A 26,711-nucleotide genomic window follows, 5' to 3' on the forward strand; every position below is an offset into this window, starting at 1 on the left:
AGGAGAGTGAAAAAGTTGGCTTAAAGCTCAACATTCAGAAAACTAAGATCATGGCATCTGGTCCCATCACTTCATGGGAAGTAGATGGGGAAACAGTGGAAACAGTGTCAGACTTTATTTTTGGGGGCTCCAAAATCACTGTAGATGGTGATTGCAGCCATGAAATTAAAAGATGCTTACTCCTTGGAAGGAAAGTTATGACCAACCTAGATAGCATATTCAAATGCAGAGACATTACTTTGCCAACAAAGGTCCGTCTAGTCAAGGCTATGGTTTTTCCAGTGGTCATGTATGGATGTGAAAGTTGGACTGTGAGCCCCGAAGAATTGGTGCTTTTAAACTGTGGTGCTGGAGAAGACTCTTGAGAGTCCCTTGGACTGCAAGGAGATCCAACCAGTCCATTCTAAAGGAGATCGGTCCTGGGTGTTCTTTGGAAGGAATGATGCTAAAGCTGAAACTCTAGTACTTTGGCCACCTCATGCGATGAGTTGACTCATTGGAAAAGACTCTGATGCTGGGAGGGATTGGGGGCAGGAGGAGAAGGGGATGACAGAGGATGAGATGGCTGGATGGCGTCACCGACTTGATGGATGTGAGTTTGAGTGAACTCCAGGAGATGGTGAAGGACAGGGAGGCCTGGCTTGCTGCGATTCATGGGGTCGCAAAGAGTCGGACACGACTGAATGACTGAACTGAACTGAACTGAACCACATTGCCCAGCGGGGAGGCGGCGCAGGAAGGGCTCCTCTGTGATGTAGAAGCAGAGTATCTATTTTCTAGGAGAATCAGAGAGAGGAACCATGTAGAGCCAGACAGCTGCTGGGGAGGAGAGGAATGACCAGGGAAGGACTGATGCCAATTTGGAGGACAGACTCAAATGGACTTCAGTAAAATGTATTTTCTGGCATTGCCCCCACCACCCACGTCACTTGGGAGGTTAGCCAGGGCATACCTACTGTGTCTTTTGAACAAGATTGAGTCTTATGCGATACCACGTGGTCCTGATCATGCTCCAGTGGAGCAAAATCCCATCCAAAAATCTTTTCCTGTTTATCACTACATTGCCAACAGAAGGGGATTCTGAATTCAGCTGTACTCCTTACATCAAAATATTCAACCAACAACTCCTACCCGTAGAAAATACACCCGCGGCTGAGGGCCGAGAGATGCTTCCTGTCCAAAGGCCACATTCCCCTAAATTGGAGTGCAGAGGGGTGACGACTACAGTTTTCTAGGGACTCTTCGGAACAGGTACATCCTGAGACTTTGTCAGCTTTCCCCAGAGGCCAGCTCAGCCCCACCGGCGAGGGCCCCGGAGGTTAGGAGTGAAAGCTCCATCCCCGGCAAGTCAGCCTGCCTCCCAGGCGGCAGCGCTGGCCTCCCGCTGGACACCTGCGGCCACCGCCTCCTAGGTACACATTCACCCCGCCGCGGGTTGATCATTACAGCTCAGAGGAAGTCCTTCCTTGGCCGAGTGCCCCAGATGACGACGACCAAGTCTTTGCGGAGGCGGCCCACCTGGCAAAGGGCGGCCTTCCTCTCCAAGGCGGGCACTCAGCCTTCCCTGTGAGGGAGCGGACCCTGCTGGCTCAGCCCCGGACACCCCCAGCCCCTTCTGTCACCTCCGGGCCTGCGGGCCGCCGGCGTCTCCCGACCCTTGCAGACATTGCAGGGGCCGCGCGCCCCCGCGCGCCCCCGGCTTGGCTACGCCCCTCGCCGGACCCGCCCCAGCCGCCCCGTGCGCGCGCCCCCAGCGAGGACTGGGTCTCGCGCCCCCTCTTACCCTCCGCCCCTCCCCTCCCCTCCGCCCCTCCCCTCCCCTCCGCCCCTGCCCCTCCCCTCCGCCCCTGCCCCTCCCCTCCGCCCCTGCCCCTCCCCTCCGCCCCTGCCCCTCCCCTCCGCCCCTGCCCCTCCCCTCGGCGTCCAGACCGGCGGGGCGAGGCCGTGCGCCTGCGCGGAGCCCGCAGTCCGGCGGGGCCGCAGCAGCTGGGGGCCGGCAGTTGCCTTGGGGACCGCGGGCCCCTCCCTCCTCCTCTCCCCTGCCCCTCGCGTACCCCACCGAGGCGCGGCCGACTCCCCGGCCTCCCTGCCGCCGGCTCGGCGGAGCCGCAGCGGCGCCCCGCGAGAGGCGGAGCCGCTCCCAAGATGTCGCAGACGGCCATGTCCGAGACCTACGGTACGGGGCGGGGGGCGCGGGCCGGGGCCGGGGGCGCGGGGACCGGGATCCCAGTGCTGGGGCGCGGCCGCCCGAGGGTAGCCCGGCTATGTGATCTGCTTCTCCGAGGGTCTGCTTGCTGCTTCTCCGCGTACTTGCCGGTAGGGTTTCCGTTTCTTCGTCTCATGTTAGTTCAGGGTTTAGGGAAGCCCATTAGAGACTGCGATATTGTCCCTAGCGAGGTATGTGAAGGACTTGGGACGACGCCTGCAGTTGAGTGTGTTCTTCGGCTCTTCCACTTTGACCTTTCCTTGCTTGAAATTCCTTCCTTTGCACGGATATTACAAGGACTTATGGATAGGCATTTCTTCCTTCAGAGATCTTTCAAGCTGTATGATGGCTCTTTATAAATGTGTCTTTGCAAGACTATAAACACCTCGGAAGCACAGCCTATTCTGCTTGATTTTTGCTTCTTCTGTAGCACTCACACCCGAAGGCAGCCAGCAGAGATTTCCTTTTTTTTTTTAATAAACGAAAGCCTTCCCAATTCATAATGTGTGTTTTTGTCCTGCGTGGTAAAAATAAACAATGGAGTACATCTCTGCTTTGTATCAAGGTTTACTAGTGTTTACCAGTCTGGAGTCACTCTGAGATGTGTGCATTCTCAGATTAAGTCTAATTTGGATTTTACAGCCCCAGTGAGGGGCTCGAGTTCAAAAACATTACCTCTAGTCAAATTCATCATGTCTTCCGTGTGCCCTGGCGTGCTGCCCCTTTTCTGTCAGCAGATAGGACCGGCTTTATGGGCTGGTGTGGTTTCCAACACTGCAAGGTACCCACCTGCACGGTTCTGGTCTTGGCAAGTTTACGGTCCATTGGGGGATACAGTGTTAATCCACTTATGATACTAATGAATGTTAAAAAAAACAACAAACAAACCCAGGCTGGAGTTCTGAAGGAATGTGGTCTCTGAAGGTATATTAAAAAGAAATGTGACTCAGACCTGAGGCACGGAGGCATGAACTGGTCTACAAGTGCCCAGGCCCTGAGGGATCCAGGATGCCTGTAAGAGGACTGTGGTTGAGGCCCCTCAAGCACCCAGGCATTTGCTCCACCTTCAGCCACTCCTATGCCTGGTACCTGCCCTGTTCTTGATAACACTGGGAGCAAGACAGCTATTCCTAGAAGGTTTAGGGAGTCCGAGAGCACACCCCTGGCTTGTAAGGATCAGTGTTGTCAGAGCCTCTCATGCTACTGCACTTGCCACATCCACGTGGTCTGCCTCTCCAGCAAGTGTTGGTTACGCTTTTGCTTTTTGTTTTTCAAGTGCTCCTTTCCCCACACTTTCTTTTCCTCTCTGACGTGGAGAAGGAGCACATGGGAGCAGTGCAGAGTCCAAGTAAGAAACCAAGTGGGGTTATGAGTTAGGAGGAGCACTGGAAGATGGAGCTTTTGTGTTTCATCTGTCTCACGTGAAACATGCATGCTAAGTTGCTTCAGTCGTGTCCGACTCTTTGTGACCCTATGGACTGTAGCCCTCCAGGCTCCTCTCTCCATGGCATTCTCCAGGCAAGAATACTGGAGTGGGTTGCCATGCGCACTTCCAGGGATCTTCCCAACCCAGGGATAGAACCCACATCTCTTATGTCTCCTGCATTGACTGGCGGGTTCTTTACTACTAGCATCACCTGGGAAGCCCCCATATGAAACAGTGTTTGCATGCTAAGTCATTTCAGTTGTGTCCAACTCTTTGTGACCCCATGGACTGTAGCCTGCCAGGCTCCTCTGTCCATGGGATTCTCCAGGCAAAAATTCTGGAGTGGGTTGCCATTTCCTCTGAAGTGGAGACACCATATTTCGTATGAAATGATAACCTTGATAAAACATGGTATCTCCATTTCAGACAGAGCTCATCGAGCATCACAGGTCAACTGATCAAATTCTGTTCATCAGGCTTTGACCTTTATTACTCTTATTTCATGGTAGCTTCCAAATATGTTTTTACTTTTTACCTTCCCTCTAATAGAAGAAATTAAGGGAAACACATAGAAAATTAGTTTTAGCAAGAGCAAGTGTGGCACTTCACAGTGCTAACCCAAAATAAAAGTCACCCCAAACCAAGCTATGACCTTCACTTATCAGTGATAGATTTGCATAGTATTGTTTCCCAGATGGAAAACAGTTTCCCTCCTTCCAGACGTTTGCCTCTTAGGTAGATGGTAAAGGAATGTTTTCCTAATCTTTAAACTCCGTAGTACTCTGTGCTCACTTTCTCTCTTCTGGAAAAGGAATCTCTGTAGTTTGACAGGGATATGATGAAAAATGAAGAACTATTGCTTACCAGTGTACTGTTCATGAGCTGTGTCTGCATGCCTTTTAGCTTTTTAAGGCAGTATTTCACCCTCCAGTGACTAGTGTTCAACATTTTGCTGCTCCAGAAGCACCAACCACATGAATACCACACCTTATGTAATACTTTATGTAATATTGCAATACAACATTGAAATCTCAAGCATACAGATTTCTGACTGAAAGTTCCTGCTGATTATCCCTAAACTGAAACAGTGCTTCACAGATACTTTAAGCATTCTTAAAGGCCTGGCCAGTTGATGTGGCTTGGGACTTCCCAAGGAGGTCGATTGGTTGATCACAGATTGGCTTTAGGTGATTTCTGATACCAAGATTTGTGAGACAAAAACTAACAAGTCAAATATTAATATCAAGCAGTGATGTTCAGAAAGGAGCTAAAAAGTGTAAGTGGTATAGAAGATGCTAGAAATTAAAAAAAAAAAAAGATTTAAGGGCTGAGGCAGTTTGAGAATGAGGAAAAAAATCTAAGTCACTTCTCTATACACGCTGTAATTTATGCATTCTACCATGACAACAGTTTATGAAGCAAGAACACACATTGTTGGTCTTGTACTAGCTTTATTACAGTGTACTCGTAATATTTTTATTTTGTGCTTTAGTTTGAAAGTATTACAGTATTTACCATATAATTTTGAGAATTATCAGGATATTTTCTTTTTAAAATGTATGACTGTATGCTGCCATGGGTTGAATTGTATCCCCCAAAAGGTATGTTCAGGTCCTAAGCCCAGGCACCCTGTGAATGTGACCTTGTTTGGAAACAGGGTCTTTATAGGTGTAATTAGGTTCAGAGGAGGTCATGTCGGGTTAGGCTGAGCTCTCATGCATTGGAGTTCTTGTAAAATGAGAGGAGTTTGGATGTGGACTCACGAAGGAAGGAATGTGGTTTGAAGAACTACAAGCCCAGGAGCACCAAGAGTGGCCAGCAGCCGCCAGAAGCTAGGGAGGGGCAAGGAGGGAGCCCTTCGCTGGTGTCCTCGGATAGGCTGACTGGCAGCTTGACTTGGGACTTGTAGCCTAGAACTATGAAGACTACAAAATAAACGATCCAGTTTGTGGTATTTTGTTATAGCAGCCATGGGAAACCAATACATAGTAGTCAGAGTATGATTCAAGGAGAAATTTAGGCCTGAGAAGGCAAAGTGGAGTAAGCAGAATATTCTAGGCACAGGATATACGTCTTCAAATTCACCTTGGTTCCAGTGAAGTATGAGATAACTTGCTGTTAGGGAGATCACTTAATTGCCATTACTGTATTTTGTTAGGGCATATAAAAAATGTCAACAGAGGAAGCATGTGACCTCAGAATAAAGGGTATTTCCCTCAATTGAATGAATTTGTCATTTTAAATGCTTGTATTTTTGTCACCATGGAAAATTGGTGAACAAAGACCAGAATTTGGGGAACACTACCACCATGGTTCCAACTGCACGTGCCACAGCCCACTGGTGTGTGAAAGATGCAAAGTCTGGTTTTGCGTATTCACTTCTGCACCTGCGCAGCTCCCTGGCCATGCAGGTGCTGTTGGTCTAAAGACCACAGTTGCGTTATCAGGGCACTGTTCTGTGTGGTGCCGCCAGGCCATGGAAGTTTGAAAACACTGGTCTTTGAGAAATCAAAAGTTTATGAGAACTTTTCATGTTCCTTTGAACTGTGAGGCATTCCAGTCCTTGCCTGTTGCTTGCCTTTCTCTGAAGTCTCCTAAATATTTCTAGCCACATCAGTCCTTCAAGCTAAAATACGTTTGTTTCAACTTCCTACCTACTTCTTCCATGTGGATGGCCTAGGTGTAGCCTGGCCTATGTCCCAAATCCAACTGATTACCCATGGCTACTCCACAGACTCTTATTTTCCGCATTTGCCTAGGAGATAATCTTTGCTCTGAATATTTTTTGGAATAAGAAGGAAGCTGAAGTTTCTTTGTTTTTTTCCTTTTCTCTTAAACCATCCTCTAGAAATTGCTCAGACGATGTAATAGATTTTTTTTCCCCACTTCTAATAACCATTAGAATACTCACCAGTGAAAATAGTTTGTGGGCAAACCTTTGATTCCTGTGCATCCTGTAACACTTGTCTTTGGATGTCACAGCTTTCCCTGCCAGTCTCATCTTGGTAATGGATTGAGTTCTGTGTGTTTGATGAATACTTTTGCTTCTCTTTAGCTGTGAATCAAAATCTGAAGTGATGTGCAGGGTACTGTCATTTAAAAGATGGATCACGAAAGACAGATGTAGAGGATAGTGGACTTCAGCACAGCACATACGTCAAAGGACTCTGTCTCTACAAATTGTCTCCCTTGGTAATCCCCACTGAGCTTTCAAAACAAAAATAAGTTTGCATTGAGAGAAATTTGTCCAATAAACAAATCCCTGATAATGACAGATGTGATACCTGGAGGAATCACACTTGGTTGCTCTGCCAGAGCCAGATGCAACACTGCGCTCAGAATGGTACCTACCTATGTGTTGACATTTAGTGACCTTAGCCTTATAACTCTTTCTGTTTCTCTTATGTGCTAGGTTTTGGGCATTTAAAGTGGCTAATATTTAGATATGGAGGGAAGGACACCATTTATAAAGTACTAATAATTTATGGTGAGAGTATTATTTTATTAGTTAACTTTATTTGTTCGGCTTTGCTGGGCCTCCGTCGGGGCATACAGGCTCAGTTGCTCCATGGCATGTGAGATCTTCCTGGACCAAGGATCAAAGCAGTGTCCCCTGCATTGGCAGGTGAATTCTTAACCACTGGACTCCAGGGAAGTTCAGAGAGGATGTCTTTTAGAAGGAGGTTTATCATTTTTAAGTATGAATTTTTAATCTTCCAGAAAAGAGACTGAGGACTTAAAAACACAGCATGTCTCCCTTTTTTGTTGTAATATACAATATTATTATGTGCGATGTGCTCACTTCATTACAGTAGGTTCTCTGGTTCACTTGCTTACATGGGTTATGACAGCCGTCCTCATAAAAGAAACACTCGTTGCTGCCTGTGGGGACTTAGCAGATCTGTTTTGCAATTCAGTCAACTCTCAATGGTGACAAACCTTGTCTCTTTTGAGACCAGACCACAGACTCTTTGAAAGCAGGGGATTGCTTGTCTGGCTGTCTGTCTCTCATGCTGTGACCAGTCCCTGGACAGCCTGCGGGGAAGGCTGAATGAGCCTTTGCTTTGATTCCACTAGGTAGGTGGTCTGTTTCCCTCCTTGCTACAGAACATGAAACAGAAGGCCAGGGTGAACAGAAAAGCCAATTGGAAGGTTAGTTTAATTCTGTTCTTTACGGTAGAAGTCTACCAGTTTTTACATTGTATGTGACATAAACGCAACTCGAATTCAGACGTCCCCTAAAGAGGTTACCCAGGCATTCTTTTTGTAAATGGACTTCCCTCAAGAAGTCACATCTGAAATCAGCTTCCAGTGCCTTGGAACTGAGGGTGCACAGGCACCTTTGCTGTGCTTCTTGGGTGGCAGCACTTGACCCCTGCTCAGTTGAATGTACGGAGAACGCAACAGTCAGATGGCAGCTGGCGGCCTGGAGCTACGAGAGCCCAGAGGCAGGCCTCGGTGTGCCCATCAGGCTCTTCAGGGGGCCCTGCGCCCTGCCCTGGGGCCTGGGGCACCCAGGCAGACCTCTCCCCGCAGAATGGACAGACACCAGGTGACCTGAATCTGTGCTCACCAAATATTAAAATACCTAGCAGTTGGTAGTTATTAAATATGTATTTGTTAAATGTACTCCCCTGGTTTTATATCCATGTTTACTTAACCACCTCTGTTTATAAATTGACTCTACATGACCAAAAATTTAAAAAAAAATTCTTTTTAATTATGCTTATAAGAAAATTTCCGTTTAATAGATGTAAATAGTTAGCTCTTTTGGTCGTTTTATCAAGTAGGCTTCCAACTGCAGGTGGCATGGATGATATGAAAATGTGTTTTTGCAAATAGCTATAGATGAGGTTTCAGGACCGCTTGATTGAGAAGCACAGTCATGTTAGCACGGACCTAAATTCTTAGCATCTCTCTCCTCTGACCGTGTTATCCTCTTCTCTCATTTCCTGAGTCATGTAATCTGAGTACCCTTCCTTGTTTACATCCACAGAAAAGAGGAGTGCTTTCCCATGTTTATGAAATAAAGTCCGTCCTTCCTATGTGATTGGGCCAAGTTAGGTCAAGTGCCTGCCCTGGACCACTTACAGGCAGGTAATGTCTGGCTATGATTGTCTTAAGCCTGTATTTCTGGCTTCCCAGGTGGCTCAGTGGTAAAGAATCTGCTTGCCAGTGAAGGAAACAAAGGAGATGCAGGTTCGCTTCCTGGGTTTGGAAGATCCCCTGAGTTAGGAAATGACAACCCACCCCAGTATTCTTGCCTGGAAAATTCCACAGACAGAGGAGCCTGAATGTTAGATAGACCTCTACAGCAGTGGTGCCTCCTAGTCTCCAGAAAAAATGTCAGCTGCAGTTCAGTTTGAACTTAATTTCTTCCAGTTAGTTATCTTACTGAAGTAGATGACACACTTAGATGTCTCTTCTCCAGTGTGGAAGCTGCAGCAGAGCTGTGGAAAGGGCATGGGCCCCGCCATGGTTGTGTACAGGTCAGAGTCCCTGGTCTTCGTAGGAAGAGTGAAATTGTTCTTATTTTGCAGGCACAATATACTTTCATTTAATCTTTGTTCTTACTGTCTTTGTGAAACTGATAGAAGTATTTGGTATTTTGAAGACTAACATTCACCTTCAGAACCGCCTTGACCATGACAATGCTTTGGAGGGGAAATGAAAGTCAGTTATTTGATGACCATTGCTATTTTCCCACTTTCCTTAAATTAGCACCATAAGTAATTCTGTCATAAATACCTAAGTAAACTAGGATACTATACCTGTCACATACCTTTATAAGAATGAAGTCCTTATTTTGGATTGTCTTTTTAATATTAAAATCCATAGAGACCTTCCTAGTCTAAACATCAATAAAACTTTATTGGTAAAACTGATATTAAAGTTTGTTTTTAGATAAACAAGTTCAATAAATATTCACAACTATAAAAAGCATTATAAGTTAAAACTGACCCTCTCCGTATTTCTTCTTATATGTATTATTTAGTAATAAAGTAAATTTTCTCTAGTTACATTTCCCAAGAACAGTGTCATTTCTAGCAGTCATGTGACTAAAGTACCTTTCAGGTCAATATCATTGAATAAGATTCTTCTGGTATTGACCTGTTACTCTGTTTCCCTTATATCAGGAAATCTTTCCTTATTAAGGAAGCCATGGGTATGTCAGCCTGAATTATAATCTTAATCTCTAGATAAAGGGTGAAATTAGAATAATCTACACAAAGTACTTTCTGTTCTCATCAGGACAGAGTAAGGTGAACACTGGGACCCACTTACAGGTGAGGAAACTAAGAGGCTAGGTGCCTGCTCAGGGTCCCAGAGCTGAGGGCAGCGGGGCTGGCATTTGAACTCATTCTCAAAGGTAGTCAAGTTCGTACTCTGTTTTTCTTTCCCACAGAAATCTTCTCTTCCTTATACTCTTTGATCAGTGGTGACCCCCTGGATCGCACAGCTCTAGGGGCATATTCTCCACAAACACTGGATATTTGATACGAGTCAAAATCTAACTCTTAAGACAGAATTGGGAAGTGGGTGCTAATGCTGAAAACCTCTCCCATTTGGGAGGGGTGCTTTCATAGATGTGTAATCTCTAAAGTTGCAGATACTATTATGTACTCAATGCTTGCTTCAAACTTGTGGTTTGGAAAGACACACTGTCTGTGGAATCCTCAAATACAAAAATAACAGTTCAGCTTTTCCCCTTTTATTACCCTAGTTGGAGTGTTCTCTAAAACTTTTTGACAAACAACTTGCCTTTATTTCTTTAAATGATTTTTTCCTTTCAAATACCTCAATCAGATTTAACATTCTACTCCTTAAAGGATCCTAACTTGTTTCCTGGTTAAAGATAGTTGTTTTTTATTTAGTTCTCTTCATTTCTATCTACTTCACCAGCTACCAGCTTCCTTTTCTGGGTCATTTTCTACTTCAGGAGAATAATTTCTTTTCTTTTTTAAAAAAAATACTATTACATCAAGTAGAAATCACCTAAGAACGTGTGGTTTTGATGCTGGGTTGCTGGCTAGGCTTACTCGCCTGCTGAGGAACCTGGGTGCACACCTCAGACCTGCAGTGGGTCAGATCCCCGCGCGCTCGTCCACGCGGTACGGAGCCCGCCCTCCGCCGTGAGCAGCGCTGGGGGCCTGTGCCTTGGACATGAATTCACAGTGCCACGGTCCTCTCTGCTGTCACGTGGCACAGGCAAAGCCCAGCACCCGGCCTTCAGCCCAGCCGTGTGTGTGTGTGTGTGTGTGTGTGTGTGTGTGTGTGTCTCCCTGCTGCCTGCAGCTCACTGCTCTCCTGCCGCCACACTTGGCCACCTTGCCTCAGCCAGTGCTCTGCCAGGGGCTCTGCTGCTTGATTCCTGCCACCCAGTAAACCAGAGCTTTGTTTGAAGAACGTGTCGTCTGATGTTCTGTGCCTTCCTGTCTCCTCCCCGTTGCTGTTCCCCGGTGTCCTTGTGGCTGTTCCTTTACCCACCCCGCAAGGTCCCCTATCTTGGGGTCCTGCTCTCCACCCCTTGCTCCACCCCAGCTCCTTGCCCACCCTGGGCAGCCACAGGGTCCCCACGCAGGAGTCACTCAACAGCTTTGGCTTCTCGATTCCTTGATGTCATCGCCAGTCCCCTCCCAAGCCTCTCTTCTGCCCCTACTTCCAGGCTTTTACGTCTTACATCCCCAGCTACTCACTGCCCGGTGTCCCATGCCCCTCCAGCCCCTTCTGTTCAGGAGGTGAGCTGCTCTGTCTTCAGCTGTGCCGCCCGCAGCCCTGCCTTCCCCTGTCCGCTCCTCAGCTGCCCTCACCCTGGAAGCCCGGCCTGACTCTCCACCGCCTGCCCTGCCTGCTGCCTTGTGGACAGAGCTCTTCTCCCATTGAGATCCTGTAGATGGGTGGCCTTTGCCTCTGGCAGGGAGCTCACTGGTACCTGGCCACCTCCCCCTCTCCTGGCCCTCTTGCTTTTCCTCTGCATCGGTTGTTTTAAACCTTCCCTGTGATCTCCTTAAGCCCCAAGCTCCCCTACGCTATATGACTGGAGGAGAAAGGGGCCGCACTGAGGAGCCTCCCTGCTCTCCTGCCCTTTCTCCACCCGTGTCTGTCTACCTCCACGCCTCACCCCAGGCCTGTTCCTGCTGCCTGTGTCCCCAGCTGAGACTCAGCCCTGCCTTCTACTCAGATCTCATCTCTTGAGTCTCAGGGACGGGCGTCACTAGTCATCCGCTTTTCTTGTGGTCACTTCTTGTCTGCTGGCGTCCACACTACCCCCTCCTCTCACTGCCCCGGCTTTACTTTCCATCCTACCTAAGCTTCTGGTCAGAGCTGCTCGTGACGTTTATCTGCATCCTCTCACTTCCCCAGTTCTCCTGCAGCCTCTCGCGGCCCCCACCTCAGGTGACCTGGCTCCCCTTGGGGTCAGACCCTGGGCATTTCACAGCCGACCCTCATGAGCTTCCCTTCACAATCGGCCCTCACAGGCCCTGCCTCCCCAGATCTGCTCCATGGTCACAGGTGTACGTTGTGAATCTGCATCTGCAACAGGGATGCGTCCTCCAGATCTTCAGGCTTTCTTATCTCAGTTGTTGGTATCAGAGGCCAGAAACCATTCTCTGATGACCCCACTGTCCCAGGAAGTGGAATACATGGAGTGAATCCTGCAGTCAAGGCCATCTTCCACCTGTGCTTCCTTTCAAATCTTTGGGAACCTTAAAAGCAGAAGGTTTTCTCTCACACCAGTGCTTGTGTGAGAAACTAGGAAGGCAGCAGGCATCTGGTCTACCCAGCATGACTGTCTCTGAAGGCTGGGGGTCAGCTGTTAGATGTGCAGTGCTGTCTCTGAAGGCTGGGGGTCAGCTGTTAGATGTGCGGCGTTGTCTCTGAAGGCTGGGGGTCAGCTGTTGGATGTGCGGTGCTGTCTCTGAAGGCTGCGGGCCAGCTGTTGGACGTGCGGTGCTGTCTCTGAAGGCTTGAGGCCAGCTGTTGGATGTGCGGTGCTGTCTCTGAAGGCTGGGGGTCAGCTGTTGGATGTGCGGTGCTGTCTCTGAAGGCTGGAGGCCAGCTGTTGGATGTGCAGTGCTGTTAGCGCCCCTTCTTGGCCCAGTGCCCAGTTCCCTGCCACTGGCTGTCATTGTCCCTGTGGCCACAGCCATACTGTAGCATGTGCTGCCAATCTCCCGTGCTCCAGGAAATTGGAGGCTGCTTGAAATGAGTGTAAAAACGAGTCAGTACATTCCAAATGAGGTTTCTCCCTGGAGTTACTCCCCTGGCTTTGTGTTAGCTGTTTCAGTGAAGGCCATTTTTTCCTGATGTGAATTCGTCTGTGTTCCTCAATGACTGACTTTTGCCCAAGACTGATTTCTAATTACTCGATACCTTTCCTGTTATTTCATTCTACATTTATCATGCAAAATTAAAAATACAGGGACTTCCCTGGCAGTTCAGTGGTTAAAACTCTGAGCTTCCACTGCAGGGAACTAATGTATCCTGCCTGCCATGCATTACCCACCCCCCCTCCACCACCCCCCGCCAAAGTACATTAGTAGCATATGTCTATTTTAGATTTTCTGTTTTAGAATATGGTCTTTCCGCCACCCTACAGCGTAACTCATTCTGAGGAAACCCTCATCAGGTGAATGTAACGATCGTAAGTTGTATGCAGAAAATGTCTTTGTCATTTTGAGCAAAGCAACATCCACTGTAATAAAACAACATCAATCCCACTCAAATGGACAAAACTATTTGGTTCACACTTAGTTATCATATACAACCTAACAATGTATCTTACACCCCTCCATTAATTCCTCTGTGACATGGCTAGCTTTCTGCTCCTGGTAAGCCTTTTTGTAGCTGTTAGGCACTGTGCACTTGACGTGTAAAACATACATGACATGCAATGTGTATGACATCCAACTTCAAGCAAAGAAAGAGAAAAAATTTGTTTTTACAGATGGTAAAAACAAATAAATCAGTAAAATCAGCACATTTTCTGCTAAATCCATGGCTGTGTGCCTGGTGTGTTAAGAGATTTGCTGCTGTGATAAGCCATCCAACCTTATGCTCGAAGGGGAGAACGTTTGTACAGGAAGGCACTCAGCTCTGAGAGAGGCTGTGAAATTCACATCCCGTCATCCACAGGAGGAACTGAGTAGAACCTCTTCCTAAGTTGGAATTTTGTCACCTACAGGGAATGAGTGGTTGCCTTGGTTGTGTTTGCATCACCCAAACACGTGTATCTCCAGACTGGAAACAGGGCACATACCTCGCATCTCACCTGCTTCCCTCCCTCTAGGTAGGACTTCTGTGAAGCCCATCCTTCAGTAATCCTTTCAGTTTGGGATGTGCAGAGTAAACTTACAGAGTCATTGTCCTTTTGAGATCTTTATAGATTCATAGCCAGGTTTAAGAAAAATAGAAAATTTCCCCGTCCCCCCTGCAAAACTCTAAGGTAACCAGGATGTTGATGTTGGCCATAACTGCTGATACAGATCACTTCTATCAGCAGAAGTATCTCTCCTGTGCCTCCGAATACTCTTTCTTCCTGTCCCCACCCCTCCCTGTCCCCTGGCAACTACCAATCTTTTCATCTGTTTCAAGACTGTTCAGTAAATAGAATCATGCAGTGTAGAATCTTTGGGGATTGGCATTTTCACACAGCGTAATTCTCTGGAGATCCATCTAGCTTATTGCAGTATCAATGGTTCACTCCTTTTTATTGCCGAGTAGTGTTTCTTGATCTGCATGTATAATTTGTTTAACCAGTCACCTGTTGAAGAACATCTGGGTCTTTTCAGTTTTTGGCTGTTACAAATAAAGCTACTATAGACATTCATGCACAGGGTTTTGTGTGAACATAAGTCTTCATTTTTTCTGGGTAAATGCCTGGAAGTTCAGTTGCTGAGTCATCTGGTGGCGTGTTTAGTTTTTTTGAGAAACTGTCAAGCTGTTTTCTAGATTCACTGTTCCATTTTATATTTCTTCCAGCAATGTATGAGTGATCTAGTTTCTGTGCATCCTGGTCAGCTTTTTTGTTGTCATGACTTTTTATTTTAGCCTTTCCTGATAGATGTGTAGTGACACGTCATGATGGCTTTATTTTCATTTCCCTGATTATTGGTTAATGATCTTAAACACATCTTCACATTCTTATTTGTCATTGGTATATTCTTTTAAGTGAATATGCCTGTTCATGGTGTATGCCCATTTTCTAACTGGGTTTGATTTTTTAATTAATGAATTATTGGATTATAGTTCATTTACAATGTTGTGTTAGTTTTAGGCATCTAGCAAAGTGATTCATTTACATACTTTTTGCAGATTATTTTCCCTTCTGGGCTATTATATTGAATATAATTCCATATGCTGTGTGGTAAATCGTTGTTGCTTATCTATTTTTTGTATAGAAGTTTGTATCTGTTAATCCCATACTCTTAATTTATGCCTTCCCCCCACCTTTCCCCTTTGGTACTTATAAGTTTGTTTTTTATGTTTGTGAGTCTACTTCTGTTTTGTATATAGATTCATTTGTATTTTTTTTAGGTTCCACATACAAGTGATATCACGTAATATCTGTCTTTAACTTCACTGAGTATAATATTCTCTGTGTTGCTGCAAAGGGCAATATTTCATTCTTTTTATGGTTGAGGAATATTCTACTGTACATACACACCACATCTTTCTTTTTTTTATGTCATCTTGGGTCAGTGATGCACCACTTCTGTGGACCTTTATTTTATATTTTAGCTATATCACGAGGCATGTAGGATCTTAGTTTCCAAACCAGGGATGGAACCCACACCCCTGGCATTGGGAGCACAAAGTCCTAACCACTGGATCACCAGGGAGGCCCCTACACCACATCTTAATCCAGTCGCCTGTTGATGCCGTGGGTTGCTTCCATGTCATGGCTATTGTACTTAATGTTTCCATGAATATTGGGGTGTATCTTTTCAAATTAGAGCTTTTTTGTCTTTCTGGATACACACTCAGGAGTGGTATAGCCGGATCATATGGCAACTTATTTTTAGTTTTGTAAGGAACTCTTCTCTGTAGTGGCTGCACCAGTTTACATTCCCACCAGCAGTATAGGAGGGTTCCCTCAACCCTCTCCAGCATGTGTTCTCTGTAGACTTTTTGATGGTGGCCATTCTGACCAGCCTGAGGCGGTACTTCATTGTGGTTCTGATTTGTATTTTCCAGATGATCAGTGATGCTGAGCATCTTTGCATGTGCCTGTTGGCCATCTGTTAGTCTTCTTTGGAGAAATGTTTATTTAGGTCTTCTGCCCATTTTTCAATTGGATTATTCATTTTCTTTATATTAAGTTGGATGAGCTCTTTGTATAGTCTGAAAGTGAATCCCTTGTTGGTCTCATTATTTGCAAATATTTGCAGTCGATAGATTGTTTTTTCATTCTGTTAATGGTTTCTTTTAATGTACCAAATCTTTTTAGCTGATTAGGTCCTGTTTATGTTTGCTTTTATTTCTTATTTCTAAGAAAATATTGCAAACATTTATGTCTGAGTTGGTGTTGATTCTTTTTTGAATGTTTATAGGATTCTCTAGTAAAACCACCCTGGCCTGAGTATTCTTTTGTTTTAAAATTACAAATTCAGTTTCCTTAATAGTTATATCACTATTTAAATTATTTTACGTTGGTGAGTTGTAGTTCTTTTTGTTTTCGAAGACTTGGTCTATTTCATGTGTTACTGTCGTTGACAGATTAAAGTGTGCGCTGTCACTTCCTCGTTGCCCTGCTGGGTCCAGTGCTGTGCCCTGAAATCGGCCATTTGTGCCCTCTTTGTGGTTGCTGTTGTTGTCAGTCTTTGTTACATAAACGAGTTAAAATAGCCCTGCGTATTGGTCCCTCTGCGGTTTTCTTCTTCATAACCAGCCTAGACGGTAGTTCGAAGCCTGCCGGCACCAAACTCTGTTCTTAATGAAAGGGTAACAGGCAGGAAGGCCAGGGGTCTCCAAACGGAGGAAATGGGCTGCAAGGGTTAGACATTTTTTAAATTTCTCTTTTAAGCGGCAGGAGAAAACAAACTACAAGTGTCAGATTTTTTTCCTTCTCTATACAAAATTTAAAGGAGGTTTCTTTTAAAATTCTGTGTTGCCATGATGACCCTGGTGTATTTACCCTCGACTCTGTCTTCAAGTTCCGCTTAAGAACTTTAGGGTTTCGCTTAAGACTCAGAACCAGTAAGGGCTCAACAAACCAGTATGTGTTACTCATACCTTGTTCTCCTAATCTATGTTAATGAAATGATATATTCACCTGGAAACCTGCCTTTCTTCAAGATTCATGTCAACCGTTTTGTGGCCCAGGATGACTCACCGGTGCCAGTGTTATCTCAAAACGCATGTTGTGGGCGAGGGGCCTGGCGCCACTCTGAGTTTGAGACATCGCCTCTTTCTCATTAACAGCTTGCTGATAGTATATAACGTACTGCTAAAGGCTAGCAGGGGGCACTCTTTCTGCCTCCTTCTGATGTCTATGTCAGAAGCTTTCTCTATCTCTTTTATACTTTAATAAAGCTTTATTTCACAGAAGCTTTCACAGAAGTGCTTATTTCACAGAAGTGCTGAGTGATCAAGGCTCGTCACTGGCCCCGGATTGATTCCTCTCCTCTGGAGGCCAAGACTCCCGGTGTCTTTCGTGGCTCAGCAACAACCTTTTACTTATACACTCAGTTACTTTAAATTTAGCCCCAATATGCATATTTTTAGCCATTCAGAGGCTGCCTGCTTTGAATACCCTGTGAAGCCACACACTCATCTACTCATCTTTGCTTAAACGAACTGTAACAGAGCTCCCGCAGGTGCTGCCAGCCCGGCTGCTGAGCAACATGACGTGGACACTGAGTTCGCTGGGGTGCGATGCTGGATGTCTGGGAGTCTCTAGGCCCTGTTCCCCCTTTGGAGACGGTAGGAAGGCCTCCTGTGGTGAGGGTTTCCCTCCCGTGCACCCTGTCAAAGCGCTACCAAGACAAAGGTGGTGTGTGCTGTGACCATCTCAAGGACGCTTCTTTTTCCTTGATCAACTTCTAGACCTTGACTCATCAGTTATGCTAGACTGATGAGTCAATTTTATTGACCTTTTCAAGGAACCAGCTGTATTTTATGGATTTTCTTTGTCTTTCATTTCCTGGATGTCTGCTCTTTATTTCCTTCCTGTGTTTGCTTTACATTTATTTGGCTCTTCTCTTTCCAGGTTCTTCAGGATGGGTGCTTAGACAATTGAGACTTTTCCTCTTTTCTAATATATGCGTTCAGTGCTCTGACTTTTCCTTTCAGCACTGCTTTAGTTGTAATCCACAGCTCTTGATGAGCTGTAGTTTCATTTCCTTTTGGTTCAGTGCATTTTTCGATTTCCCAGGAGACCTCCTCTTTAAATCATGGTTTATGTAGACGTAGATTGGTTAGTATCCAAGTATTTGGAGATTTTCTTTGTTGTTCAGTCACTCAGTCATGTCCAGCTCTTTGTGACCCCAGGGATGCACGCTAGGCTTTCCTGTCAGTTACCATCTTCCGTAGCTTGCTCAAACTCATGTCCTTTGAGTCGGTGATGCCATCCAACCATCTCCTCCTGTGTCATCCCCTTCTCGTCCTGCCTTCAATCTTTCCCAGCATCAGGGTCTTTTCTAATGAGTGGGCTCTTCGACTCAGGTGGCCAAAGTATTGGAGCTTCAGCTTCAGCATCAATCCTCCCAATGAATGGAGATTTTCTTATTGTATATATATTACGAATTTCTATTTTTATTCCTTTGTGTTTGGAGGACACATTCTATATGATTTTAGTTCTTTTAAATTTGCTAAGATTTGTTTTATGGCCCAGGGTGTGGTCTATCTTGATACATGGGCCCTTGAAAAGAGTGTGTGTCCTGCTCCATCCTAGTGGTTTTCTGCGCTGAATTCTTCTCTATCTTTGCTGATTTTCTGTCTAGTTTTTCTGTCAATATTGAGAGACAGGTGTTGATGTCTCTACCATAATTTGGGGTTTGTCCATTTCTCTTTTTAGTTTTGTCAGTTTGTAGTTTGATGTGTTTTTAGCTCTGTTTTATGGTGCACACACTGAGCTTTCCTATGTCTTACTGGTGGATTTTCCCTTTTATTGTTATAGTGACCAGTACTGTCTTTGGTCGTTTTCTTTGCCATGAAGACTGTTGTATCTGATAATGATTTACTTTGATTAATATTTGCATGGTAGATCTTTTTTCATCCTTTTACTTTCAACCTGCCTGAACATCATAATTTAAGTGAGTTTTTTTTAGGCAGCTTATAGTTGGGCTTTTTTTCATCTTTTCTGTCAATCTGTCTTTTAATCGGTATATTTATGTAGTTTATATTTAATCTAATTATTGGTCTATTAGAATTTATTTTTGCCATTTTATATTTTTGATTTCTGTTCAATTTTTCATTTTTCTCTTTTCTTTTTCCAGTCTTACTGGGTTTATGTGAACGTTTTTTAGAATTCTTTTTGAATTACCTATAATGTTTTTGAGTGTATCTCTTTGCATAGCTTTTTTAGTGGTCGTGCTAGGTGTTACATTATAGGTACATATTGCAGTCTACTTGTGTCATTGTTTTACTAGTTCAAGCGAAGTGTAAACCTTACCTTCTCTTACAGGCAAACCTTGTTTTATTGTGCCTCACAGAGACACAAATTTTTTTACAAATTGAAGGCTGTGGCAGTGCTCCATTGAGCAAGTCTATTGGCATCATTTTTCCAATAACATTTGCATACTTCTTGTTTCTGGGACATGATTTGGTAATTCTCAAAATATTTTAGAGTTTTCCGTTATGACTATACTTGTTACAGTGACCAGTGATCTTTGATGTTACTATGGCGAAAGATTATGGCACTATGACTTGCTGAAAGTTCAGTTGATGGTTAAGGTTTCTTACCAATAAAATACTTGTAATTAAAGTGTATGCATTTTTTAGACATGATGCTGTTGCACACTGAATAGGCTGAAAGATAGTATAAACATAACTTGATATGTCCTGGGAAACCAAAATATTTGTGTCACTCATTTTATTGTGAGTTTTGCTTTGTTGCAATAAACTGGGACTGAGCCACAGTGCGTCTGAGTTGGACTTGGCGTTCCTTTACCCTCCCTCACTTACAATGGTCTTAAATATTTCCTCCTGTTATATTCAGAGTTACATCAAACAGTGTTAACCATTTTTGCTTAAACAGCAAAGTATGTTTACCAATGTTTTTATTTACCATGTTCTTCCTTTGTAGAATTTCACTTTCACTTTCCTTTGTATAATGTTTCATGATTATAATTCCTTTTATCACTTCCTTTCAGGCTTTTTTTTTTTTTTGGCATGGCTTTTGAAATCATAGTTCCCCCACCAGGGATTGAACCCTGGGCTCAGCAGTGAAAGCACTGAGTTCTAACCCCTGGACTGCCAGGGAATTCCTTTCCTTTCAGTTTGTAGGACTTCCCTTAGCCATTCTTTTAGGGTAGATCTTTTGGTGACAAATTCTGTTAGCTCTTTTTTTCCTCTAAGAATGTTTCAGTCCTTCACGCTAGAAGGATGTTTTTAGGGTATAAGATTCTGGATGGAGCGTTCTTTACTTTCAGCCCTTGAAAAATAGTGTGCCCCTTCAGGCCTCAATGGTTTCTGATGAGAAACATGCTGTCGCTGGTATTGCTTTTTCCCTGTAGGTAAGGTATCATTTTTCTCTGGCTGCATTCAAGATATTTTTGTTTATTTGTTTTAAGAAGTTTAAGTATGATGTGCCTTGACATGAATATATTTAGATTCTTGCTGGGAAGAACCTGGATTCCCTGATAGCTCAGTTGGTAAAGAATTTGCCTGCAATGCGGGAGACCTGGGTTCGATCCCTGGGTTGGGAAGATCCTCAGAAAAGGGAAAGGCTTGCCCACTCCAGCTTTCTGGCCTGGAGAATTCCATGGACTATACAGGTTGCAAAGAGTCAGACACAACTGAGCGTCTTTCACTTTCCCTTTGGAATAATCTAGCTTTTTTAATTGCCATCTTGCTAAATTTAGAAAGTTTTCAGCCATTATTTCTTTTGAGTACTTTTTCAACCCTATCCTGTTTTCTCTCCTTCTGAGACTCCAGTGACATGAAAGTTAGATTTCTTTTTTATTTTTTTGGTGGTCTAAAAGGTCCATGAGGCCTGTATCAATACATTTTCAGTCTATTTTCTCTTTGTTGTTCAGATTGGGTATTTTCTATCACTTTGATGCTCATTTCACTGTTTCCTCTGCTCCATTTTGTTTTGAGCCCATTCACAGAGCCCCGTACTTCAGTTATTGTATGTTTTAATTCGAAAACATCCATTTGGTTCTTATATATTTTTTCTTTGATGATACTTTCTTTTTTGTGAAGATTTCAGCTTTTCATGTGTTTTGAACATGTTCTTAATGCTTGTTGAAGCATTCACGATGGCTGCTTTAAAATCTTTGTCAGAGTTTTCACATGTTTCTATCATCTTGGCATTGGAATCTGTTGATATTTTTCCTTTGTTTGAGGTCTTCCTGGTTCTTGCTATGATGAGGGATTTTTATTCGAAACATGGACATGTTTGTATTATGTTATGAGACGTTAGATCTTGACTTAAATCTTGTTTAGCTCATTTCTGCTCTTGGGTGCTGCCTTGTTACTGCCAGGTAGAGGTGGAAGTCCAAGTTGCCGTCTGAGCATCTGAGGACATCCGGCTGGAGGGGCTGCTTCTTGTGCTGCTGAGTTGGGATGAGAGCTCTTGTGACCTGTGCCCTCTGCCCCCTACCACCGCCGTGTCTCCCCTGGCATGCAGTGGGCGCAAGGACAGCTCAGAACTGGCTCGCAGGAATGAGGGCCCCAGCCCTGTCCCTGGTCTCTGTGACAGCACCCAGCTGGTGTTGGGGGAACCTCATTACAGCCTCAAAAGCGTGGCGGTCTGGGTTCCCATCCGTCCTTTGCTGGCGTGGGCAGGGTGAGACCTGGGGTGAGTTTTTCCTGTAGTGTTTGTCTGGAGTAGAGCAGTTTTGTGTAAGTTTTCTGTCTTGCTAGGCTGGCCTTTCCTGGTCCTGTGAGAAGAGAGACCAGGCTTTTGCTGTGACTTCTTAAAATCTGCCTCCATTGGCTGTTAGCTTGTTCAGCTCCCTGTCTGGAAGATAGGAGGGAAAAGGAAAAAACCCACGGAAAAACCAGTGTCACTCCTCAGGCCCCTAGGTCTCTGGCCAGTTTCTCACCTTAGCTAACTTTTCCAAGTCTCCTTGTGTTTCTTTTATGTGTGGTGCCTAGGATCCTAGGTGGTACTGAGCAGGACGAATGAGGGAAAGTGCTTCTTTCTGTTCCCTCTTTTTGGAAGCAGAAGTCCATCTTGGTGCTTAGGGTAATCATTGCCTGTTGAATTCTGCATTAGACAGTGCGTTGTTTCTGTGCTCCTGTCCCAACGCTGAAGATGGTGACCTTTGGTTAACCCCAAAGGAACCTAGTTTCTTGTAGGGAGTTTTTCCTTCCTTACTGATTGCTGTTACAGTTTCACACCGGCGTTCTCCACGCATTCTCTCTCTCTCTCTCTCTTTTTATTCCAAAATACATTTAGACCTATGTTGGGCCCTTTCTTTCAATTCTGCATTTTTCTTAAACTCTCATATTTTCTCTCTCTTCAGTTCTCTATTTTGCCTCATGGTAATTTTCTCCAGTCTCTATTCCAGTTCACTAATTTTCTCCTTAGTTTTGTTAATTCTGCTCTTTAATTTATCCATTGACTGTTTCTAATGACTGCAGCTTTTATTTTTAGACACATTCTAGAAATCGATCTATTCTTTCATATCGTTTTATTCTTTGCTTATGGATTCAATCCTTTTTTATGGTATTACTCATGTTGAGTATACTTCATCAGATTCTTATTCTTTTTTTTGGATCATGAGGCGTGTTGGATCTTAGCCCCCGAGTCGGATCAAACCTGCATTCCCTGCATTGGAAGGCAAAGTCTTCCAATGCACCACCAGGGAAGTCCCTTATCAGGTTCTTTTTAAAATCAAATTCTTAAGAGTGTAATATCTTTGGACTGCGGACTCACTCATCACAGACTGTTTCCTGGAGTGTTTTGTTGTGTTAAATTGTGAGCTCGTCTTCAGAGCAGCTGTAAAGCCGGGACTCCTGAGTATTGGTTGGAGGATGTGTCCTTCCAGTGTGCTGAGTCCCTTCAGTTGTGTCCAAACGCTCGGTGACCCTATGGACTGTAGCCCTCCAGGCTCCTCTGTCCATGGGATTCTCCAGATAAAAGTACTGGACTGGGTTGCCATGCCCTGCTCCAGGGTATTTTCCCAACCCAGGGATTGAACCTCAGTCTCTTACGTCTCCTTCATTGGCAGGCAGGTTCTTTACCACCAGCACCACCTGGGAGCCAGTGTGATTCCAGAGTGATCTGCTTTGCTTCTTCCAGGCATCCTGGTGACATCACTGTCTAGGGCCATTTTTACTGTTTTAAATTTCTTGACTTGGAGTTTCACCATGCACATGTTTTTTGGTTTGAATTTCAAACTCCTGTGGAGTCAGCCCATAATAAATCTTCAAAGGGGAATGGGTTTTTGTTTTGTTTTGTTTTGTTTTGTTTTTGCTGAGAGGCCAGACAGAGTCAGAGAAGGCTCCTTGTCCCCCTGAGCTGGTGAGAGGATTTCCCAGCCTGTCCTTCACTTCAGGCCAAGCCTTGAAGAAAGTTCAGGTTGACCTCTGTACTCCGTCCTTCACATGGGTACAGTCTTGAACCCTGTCCCACATGTCTTAAGACCCAAAGTGACAGCCCTCCAGGGCCCCTACTGCTTTTTCCAGTCCTTTTTCCTGAAAGGTCAGCTGTATAGTTTTTTTTAAATGTGGTATGTTTTATCCAGCATTTCTAGATGTTTGACTCCAAAAGCGTTTTCAAACAAAAAGGTTTTCTAAGTAAGAAAACTTACCTCTTTGAGCTACAAGATTCAGAGTGTGAAGAGTTTTTTGGTGGAATTAAATATTTTCATATATGGAAATTGCACATCTTACTTGTCTTTTGTCCAGCAAGGTGAAATCAGTTGACATTGTTACCCTTTTACCTGTTGAGACTGTGGTGTAATCTGGAAGACAATTACTGTGTGTGTGTGTCTGTGTGTGCGCATTCTTACTCAGTCGTGTCTGACTCTTTGCGACCCCATGGACTGTAGCCCACCAGGCTCGTCTGTTCAAATGAAGTCCATTTAAGCAAAACTTCCAAAGCAGAAAATAATAAGGGGACAAGCTTTAAGTCAAAGTCTGTGCTTAGACATATGAGTTTTGTTTCAGGATTAGATGAATTAGTGAAACTCCCTTGCTGTGTACATATGAAGCATAAGGAACACTCCCATTTGTGTGTACAAATTATTTTCTCTCTCAAGACTTACTTTTGCCTCCACGGTGGCAGCATTTTTACCTGGTTCTCATCTTCCTGTGTTTACAACTTATGCAACAATGTATTGGGCTTTATTTCTCAGAGAGGATATTGAACAAAATTGAGAAATTTTAGTATTGTCATTTTAACTTAGAAATTTTAATTTCTTGGGCTGTAAAAGCTGTTCAGTGCAAATGATCAGACCTGGCATGTTTTATTTTGTGCGTGTGATAAAATGCACACATAACATGAGATTTGCCATTTTAAAGTCCCTGGCATTAAGTACATTCACATTCGTTGTACAGCTATCACCACCATTCATCCTCAGAACTTTTTCATCTTTCCACACGGATGCTCGTAACTGTTAAATGCTGACTGCACATTCCCTCTCCCCCAGCACCCCTACAACCACCATTCAACTTTCTGTCTCTGTGAGTTTGAGCACTCTGGGCACCTCATGTGAATAAAATCTTCTGGTATGTCTTCTTTTGTGTCCGGCTTATTTCACTTAGCACAGTGTGAAAATTCATCCATACTGTAGGATGTGTCAGAATTTCCTCCCTTTTCAAGGCTGAATAATATTCCAAAGTATATATGTACCATATTTTGTTTATTATTTATCTGTCAATGGATAGTTGGGTTGCTTCTGTCTTTTGGCTACTGAGAATAGTGCTGTTATGAATGTGAGTGTGGCATCCTTTTAAAATGGTCAGTGAGATGCATATAACTGTATTTGTAAATGCTAACAATCCTAATAGCACTGTCTTATAAGTTTAAGTGCCCATAAATATGAGAGGTGGAATAGGCTTAATCTCTGAGTGATAATGAGTGTAGTTCTTAGGAACAGGGCTGGGCCAAGCCTAGGCAAAGAAATGGACTGCTTGGGCTTAGCTGGGGGAGAGAAGGAGCCAGGGCTGGGAATGTGTGGTCAGGTCCTAAACGGGAGTGTGGAGGTGATAGCCTCAGAGGTGCAGCCAAGGGAACCAGGAGCATAGAGCAGGGCCTTCAGAGCCACAGGTGAGCCTTGCAGCCTGGAGGTTGGCAGAGGTGGGTAGAGCAGGGCCTTCAGAGCCACAGGTGAGCCTTGCAGCCTGGGGGTCAGCAGAGGTGGGTAGAGCAGGGCCTTCAGAGCCACAGGTGAGCCTTGCAGCCTGGGGGTTGGCAGAGGTGGGTGGCAGTCAAAGTGTGAGGGTGGGAGCTGTGCTCCCAAGGCTCGGCTGAGCAGAACTAGACTCCTTTGCTATCAGAAAAAGCAGCATGAATCACCAGGGCAGTGTCAGGCTACTGGTGCCCCTCATTCTGACTTACAGGTTCCATGCTAGAAAGCCTCTTTTTACAGTTTATGCAAAATAAGATCCCAAATTAAATATATTCCTCTGTGTATAGAAGTGAAGAGCTCTCCCTGTATCGAATGAGACAAATTTCACATGGGAACACTGACCAAATTGGGCAGTACTGACCAGAAGCCGGCCTTCCCATGAGCCGCGGGTGCAGGAACAGAGGCCAGGCCACAGAAGCAAGTGCGGGGAGAAGCTGCACCTGCTTTTTAAAAGAAGAAAGGAGTGAACTTCTCAAAGCCCATGAGTCTACCAAGTTTTTTCTTCTGTATAGAAAGCATTTGAAAGTTCTAAATGATTTTTACTTGTCACTGGATATGCACATTTATTTGAATAGCAAAAGAGAGATTTCAGTCACTTTTGTCATTATAGTAATTACATTCCAAACTTTCAGAAAAGAAATTATCCCCAGAGAAGTTAGAAAAGGCACTGGGTTAGCATGTAAGCCAGATATTGAAAATGTGGAAAGGTAAGTCAATGTATTTATTGCCATTTTCTCAAAATATTCAGTGACCTCTTTTTTCTGTGATGTTAACAATTACAATGTCATTAAATTTTATGACTGTAGTCTAAGTTCATAGCACCTGTTTTAATGTTATTGTTCACAGTCTCTTTTTGTGTTTCAGATTTTTTGTTTAAATTCTTGGTTATTGGAAATGCAGGAACTGGCAAGTCTTGCTTGCTTCATCAGTTTATTGAAAAAAAATGTAAGTGACGTCCACGGTCAATGCTCCTTTTATGTCGTCTTCTGAGAGCGTGCTCCTACACAAATTTGTTTACGGCAAAACTTCTGAATATGTTTTCAGGAAGAAAGTTGTAGTTTACAAATATTTTTAAATGACAGTAAAAGTTTATGTTATTAAATGTTTAGTAATCTGATTTTTTATTTAGCACTTCAGTTTCATAGTGGTTCATTGTTCATGATGTAGTAAATTGTCCTGTACATTTTCCAGATACTAAAATACCTTATAATGCTGTGGAATTCCATTTCCTGACAAGGAGTGGCCCAATAACCCTAGTTGTACATTTTGGATAAAGTAGTGTTTGGGCCCCAGTGGCCTTGTATTGTCGTTAAGGCAGCTGTTGTCATCAATCCTGTTTTACAGGTAAAGAAACAGGTAGTGATTGTACATGTGAGACTCAAACCCAGGCCTTTTGCCCACAGAAATATCTTTCGCCATTGACTTGCCCCATGTTGTAAGGGAAGTTACATTTTGTATTCCAAACTATTGTAAAACATGGTGGGTTTGAAAGGCCCTTAAAACGTACCGTTCTTTTATAATTATCGGAAGAGTTGTGGAGAATGACCTGTCTGTATTACTATAGTCAGGTGAAGGCACAAAAACAGAATTAATTTCATTTAATGAAGTT

At 44.2% G+C, this 26,711-nt stretch overlaps 1 protein-coding gene across 5 annotated transcripts in view; it reads left to right on the forward strand.

Moving 5' to 3' along the window:
- The first annotated feature begins 1,906 nt into the window (after positions 1–1,906).
- RAB4A (RAB4A, member RAS oncogene family) overlaps positions 1,907–26,711 on the forward strand; it is a 76,607-nt gene continuing 51,802 nt past the window's right edge. For 2 of the 5 annotated variants that reach the window (XM_070782322.1, XM_070782320.1), the window contains exons 1-2: positions 16,701–17,558; positions 25,967–26,047. In XM_070782322.1, the coding sequence (XP_070638423.1) occupies positions 17,480–17,558; positions 25,967–26,047 (160 nt within the window). In that variant the 5' untranslated portion in view covers positions 16,701–17,479. Of the gene's footprint in view, positions 2,177–16,700; positions 17,559–25,966; positions 26,048–26,711 lie in introns of those variants that run through there. The other 3 variants (XM_019953907.2, XM_070782319.1, XM_070782318.1) reach the window with 3 other exon arrangements.

The sequence above is a fragment of the Bos indicus genome, chromosome 28 (genome assembly GCF_029378745.1).
Source record: "Bos indicus isolate NIAB-ARS_2022 breed Sahiwal x Tharparkar chromosome 28, NIAB-ARS_B.indTharparkar_mat_pri_1.0, whole genome shotgun sequence".
NCBI classification, from domain to species: Eukaryota; Metazoa; Chordata; class Mammalia; order Artiodactyla; family Bovidae; genus Bos; species Bos indicus.